Here is a 5,356-nt window from a genome sequence, read left to right as displayed (position 1 = left end):
GGGGCAGCGTCAGCGCCAGGGGGCCCAGCGCGGCCGGAGGGGACAGGGTCAGGGACAGGGGACCCAGCACAGCCCCTCCCACACTCTCCAGGACTCCACCTGCTCCCTGCCCCTCCTTACAGGACAGACACCGAGCCTAGGATGTGCCCCCTTCCCCACCCCAGATGCACCCTAAAACCCCCTCTCCATGAGCAGTTGGTGCCTCGTTTCCCGGTGGGATGCGCCCGGCTCCCCCCCCAGGCGTGGGGCCCTGCTCTGCCTCTCTCTGCAGAGAAATGGCTCAGGGCCCTACCAAATTCACGGTCAATTTCACAGCCATAGGATTTGAAAATTGGTCAATTTCACGTTTTCAGATGATTAAATCTGAAATTTCAGATTTGTCACCAGTGGGTCTGACCCAAAACGGGACTGTGCGGGGGTCAGAGCTGGACTCTGAAGGCAGCAGCCGCAGGAGGTTCCTGGAGGTGGACGTGGGTCTGATCCCCCCCTCTCCCCCCTAAGCAGCTGTGCAGGAGATGGACAAGTCCTGTCCCCCCTGCCCTGCCGGAGCGCGGGGGGCTCTTTGCTGGGGTGCTCCTAGGAACAAGGAGACCTCAGATTTCACGGGGAAGGGCTTATTTCACAGTCCGTGGCACATTTTTCATGGTTGTGCAATTGGTAGGGTCCCAGCAATGGCCCTCCGGGACACGGGCGTCCCTCCCCGGGGAGACGCGCCCGCCCTGCTATCTAGGCCTCTCCTCATCCCCCCTGGGATCCACTGACCAGATCTGCTGTCGGGCTTTATTCCACCCCTCGATGATTTTCCAGCAGCCCTTCTAACCGCGCACCCCAGAGCTGGGCGCAGGCTCCAGCACTGACCCCACCAGTGGTGGCCACAGGGGACCCCCTCCCAGCTCGGTTCATCCCGCCCAGCACCCCAGTGTCCCCCGGCCCAAGGGCTACCGACACTCACTGGCCCCGGTCACCACGTGGCCGCCTGGGATGGTCTTGGGCTTCGACGTCTCCCAGACGTGGCGGCAGAACTGGGCCACCTGCTGCCGGAACTCGGGCTCCAGCTCGTCCTCCCGCAGCTCCTCCAGCCGGGCCAGGTCCCTCCTGCCGGCCGGCTGGACGAAGACGAAGCATTTCCGGGCTGGGAAGAACTGGCGGATGCACTCGCGGGGCAGGTTGAAGAGCTGGGCTCGCTGGCTGCTGCCTGGGGAGGAGACGGGAGATGGACAGCAGCCCTGCGCCGACATGCAGCTGCTTCTGGGGGGCAGCACGGCGACTGTTGGACAGATTCCCCTGGGGGGGAAGAGACCCCGATATCCACAGGGGATTGAGGGGAGCCGGGGAACTGTCCAAGTTGCAATGTGGCCAGGACAGCAAACACCCCAACTCCCAGGGACCGGTAACCCCCGCAAGGTGTCAACAGCTTGGGTTTCTGTCTTGAGCAAAAGTCACCCCCTCTGCAAGCACAGCGCCCCCTAGTGCATCCTGGGGCCAGCCTTGACAGCCAGGGGAGAGGCCCCACACCCCCTGCATCCCAGTGCCCCTTAGAGCTGCACTGGGGCCAGCACCGCTCCCCTACCTGGCTTTAGTTTCAGGCCATTCTCCAGGTACTCGTCCTCGGTGATCTCCCGCCCGTCCAGCTCCAGCTGCAGCGTGAAATCCCGCACGGCCCACACGAAGGCCGGGAAGAACCGCACGAACTCGGCCGAATCCTCCCCCTCCTGTCGGCTGCCCCTGCCCGCCGCCTTCACCTTGATGCGCTCCGTCAGCTCCGTCACGTAGCTGGGGGCTGGCTAAGGAACCAGAAGTGTGGCGCCCCCTGAAAGAGGGGGTCCTGCTCCCTCAGAGCCTCCCCTCCCCGCCTGCGACAGGGGCTCAGAATGAACAAGGGGAAGGGAAGGATAGTCCATCACAACCCTCAGAAGCAGGGGTCGAACCCACCACCTCCAGGGTCCAGAGCAGCCCCCTACAGCACTGGAGCTGAAGGAGCAACTCTGCCAGCTGGTGGCAGTAGTGGGTTGTTATCCCATCATGCAGAGCAGCCACTAGAGGGGGCCGTGGTGCACACCCCGCGCTGAGGGTCACGATTTCACTGGGGGTGAAGCGTTTGGAGGGAACCGCGAGGCCCTTCCCTGGGGATATGGGGCCCCCCAAGCCCCCAGACCCGGCTCCCCGGCCCGCAGGCAAGGATACTGCAGTTGGTCCATGGCTTGCTGGTTGATGGTGCCCATGCTGTTATAGACCAGGGTGCTGCTGAGTAGCACGGCCAGCGCGAAGATCCATGTGTCGTTCTTTGCGTCGCCCTGGAACGACACCCACCGTCACTGTCCCGAGCGCATCCCAGCCACAGACCTCACAGCCCATCACAGAGCATGGCAGGATCGCCAACCCCACGGCACAGATGGGGAAACTGAGGCACGGGGGAGGGTTGCCCAGGGGATCAGCCCCCAGCTCTCCAGAGTCCCAGCCCAGGCCACGGTGAATTCCCATTCCTGGAGCTCGGAGAGTATGACATTATCTGATTATAATAGAACATCTCATTGAAGTATGGCCCACAGCCAGAAAGGGTTACGCATCCCGCAGGCCAGCTGACCCACAGTAACCTGGAGAGGCAGGTGAGGACAGGTTGCAAATGATCATTAGGACCGTTCAATGCTAGTGAGGATGGAACTTCGAAGTGCAAAGGTGGATTGTTAGAAATTGGAGGTAATTACTCGCTAGATACGTTTACTTCTATCTATTAGATGCCAACCCTGTAACCAGCCAGCGCCGGTCTATTCCCCGCGCTACTGCTGCACAGATCAAAAGGGAAGGCTGACTTTTAGGAGAACCTTGAAGTAGTGGCATTGTTCATATGTCTCTTTAAAGTCTGTGGTAAACTGTCTATGAACTGCTGAATGGCCAAATGCCCTTGTGTTAATGACCAGGATATTGGGAAGACAAGGGGTTAGCGCCGAAGTCTATTGTTCACCCAGGACTGAATGCCCAAGAGGCTGCGGGAGCTGGAGCTGATCCTGTTTATCGCAGGTCTGCTTAAGGTTTCATGCAGGGGAAGCCTGAGCCACAAGGATTGAGATCCAGTCACTGGCTGGAGTCACCCTGAATATGGACATTGGACTGTAACCTCTGGACTATTTCTAAAAGGACTTTTGGCAGCTACAGGCTCACCTCTGCTATGTACCTGAACCTCAAGCATTGAATTCAAGTCTGTCTGTATATTGATCTTTTAACCAACACTCTCTCTTTTCTGTTTTTTAATACATTTTAGTTTAGTTCACAAGGATTGGCTCTAAGCGGGATTTTGGGGTAAGATCTAAGTTATACGTTGACCTGGGCACGTGGCTGGTCCTTGGGGATTGGTAGAACCTTTTCTTTTATATGATGAAATAAGAGTTTCAGAAATCATCGTGTTTTGACGTGGGTACCTGGATGGGGGCCTGAGGCTGGGCACTTTAAGGGAACTGCGTTGTTCAGACTTCTGAGCAACCAGGGAGGTACTACAGAAGCTGTTTTGGTAAATCTAAATATTGAAATATCCACCAGCGTTTGGGGTTTGTCTGCCCCGTTCTGTTTGCAGTTCACCCTGATTGAGTGACCTCAGCTGGCTCCCACGGGCACCATTGTCACTCTTTGGGGTTGGGGTATTTCCCCACACACACCCTGTGAAATCCCCAGCTCCCGGAGGCACGGGAGGGGGTGGGAGCGCTCGTTGCTCCCCTTTTACTGAAGTAAGTTTCCAACCCATGTGGCTGCATTCAAGCTTTGGGAAGGCGACACCTCCCCGCCCCATGGGGTTCAGCTGCAGCAGCCCCCACTGCAGGGCGCGGGGTTTGCAGCTGCTCTCGTGCATTTTTTGGGTCCCAACTTTATTTTGCCTTTTGGTGGCTGGCGTTACCGGCCCTTCCAGCTTATCGGTTGTGTCTGAGCCCCACCTCCAGAGCGAATGTATTTATCGTCACACTTCCTCTGGCAGGCGGGGTGGGGAAACTGAGTCCCAGCTCAGACCGGGGGTCTGTGGAGCAGGGATATGAACCCGGCTCTCCGGAATGCCAGCCCTGCCCCCATCGCTACAGCGGGTCGGGAAATTGTCACTGGAGAACACTGAATCATTGATACCAAAATCACAAGCAAAACAGGGTCGCTTCAGGCAAATTTCCCAACTTGAAAAATTATTGGGGAAAAAGTTTCAGAATTGTAGAAATGGCCCAACTGACCGTTTGTCTAACCGGAAACTTTCCATTTCTCAAGGTAAAATCATATTTCATTGCCAATGTTTTGGTAAATTTGGACCAAGTTAAGAAAGAAAAAAAAAAGTAGACAACCAAAATGAAATGTCTGAAAATTATCCAAGTTTTTTGCGTGACCTGGACCCAGACACGTTTACGATTTTCAAGCCATGACACTTTTCCCCCCATTTTGACTTTTCATCATGATTCGGGACAGGGAACATTTTCAATATTTCAACAGTTCTCCCTGGGCGGGACAAGCGTTTCCAGCCATGCCCCTGGGCGTCCCGTTCCAGGCCTGCCACGGCATCCCCATCCGTCCCGGCGTTGGCACTGCCCCCCTCAGAGGGCATCAGCCCCACATCAGACAGCCCCTCCTTCCCCTACATGGGGCTCGCTGAGTCTGTCCCTTAGCAGCGGGAGCTCCTTAAATACCCCATCCCCTTTCCCAGCATGCCTTGCCCTGAACTACAACTCCCAGCAGCCCCTGGGAACTACAAGTCCCAGAAGCCCCTGGGAACTGCAAGGGGCATTCCATCCCAAGGGGCGTTCCATCCTGCTCTGCAAATTGGCTGATTCTCATACGCTGCCCCCCGCACTCACCTTCTCCACGTCGCCCAGCCCCTCGGTGTCTAGCAGCACCAGGGTGTGGCCGGCCCGGCGGGGGTGGGGCAGGCACCACATCCAGATGCCCTTGGTGTGCGACTGGACGGTGGAGCCCAGCGAGAACCCTGGGGAGAGAGGGGCGGAGCTGGGACAGTCACAGAGCAAGGGAACCCAGGAGTCCTGGCTCCCACCCACCCCTGCTCTGACCCACTAGACCCCACTCCCCTCCCAGCATCAGGGAGAGAACCCAGGAGTCCTGGCTCCCAGTCCCTCCCCCGCTCTGACCACTAGACCCCACTCCCCTCCCAGTGCCAGGGAGAGAACCCAGGAGTCCTGGCGCCCGGGGGCAGGGCTCACGTCTCTCACCCGTTCTCTTGCTGGCCAGTTTGTTCATGAGGTAGGACTTGCCGGTGCGGTACAGCCCGGCGATGCCCACCACCACCACGGGCTGGGAGATCTCCGCCAGCACCTGCAGCGCCTCCTGCTGCACCCGCAGCTCCCCCGCCGGGCTGTTCTCGATCAGGCAGATGGGG

At 58.3% G+C, this 5,356-nt stretch overlaps 1 protein-coding gene across 1 annotated transcript; it reads right to left on the bottom strand.

The window, feature by feature from the left end:
- Window positions 1-952: 952 nt before the first annotated feature.
- LOC113409181 (guanylate-binding protein 1-like) lies at window positions 953-5,349 on the bottom strand (the record flags this gene model as incomplete). Its single annotated transcript, XM_026662825.1, has 5 exons — window positions 953-1,195; window positions 1,571-1,773; window positions 2,185-2,294; window positions 4,821-4,948; window positions 5,190-5,349. Coding segments are annotated over 5 exons (844 nt in total), but the record flags the coding sequence as incomplete, so codon positions are not given.
- Between the last annotated feature and the right edge of the window lie 7 nt (window positions 5,350-5,356).

Source organism: Terrapene carolina, unplaced genomic scaffold, assembly GCF_002925995.2.
Source record: "Terrapene carolina triunguis isolate 2854851 unplaced genomic scaffold, T_m_triunguis-2.0 Scaffold30595, whole genome shotgun sequence".
Taxonomy (NCBI): Eukaryota; Metazoa; Chordata; order Testudines; family Emydidae; genus Terrapene; species Terrapene triunguis.
Note: the sequence above shows the minus strand (reverse complement) of the source record. Positions and strands in the feature narration are given on the sequence as shown.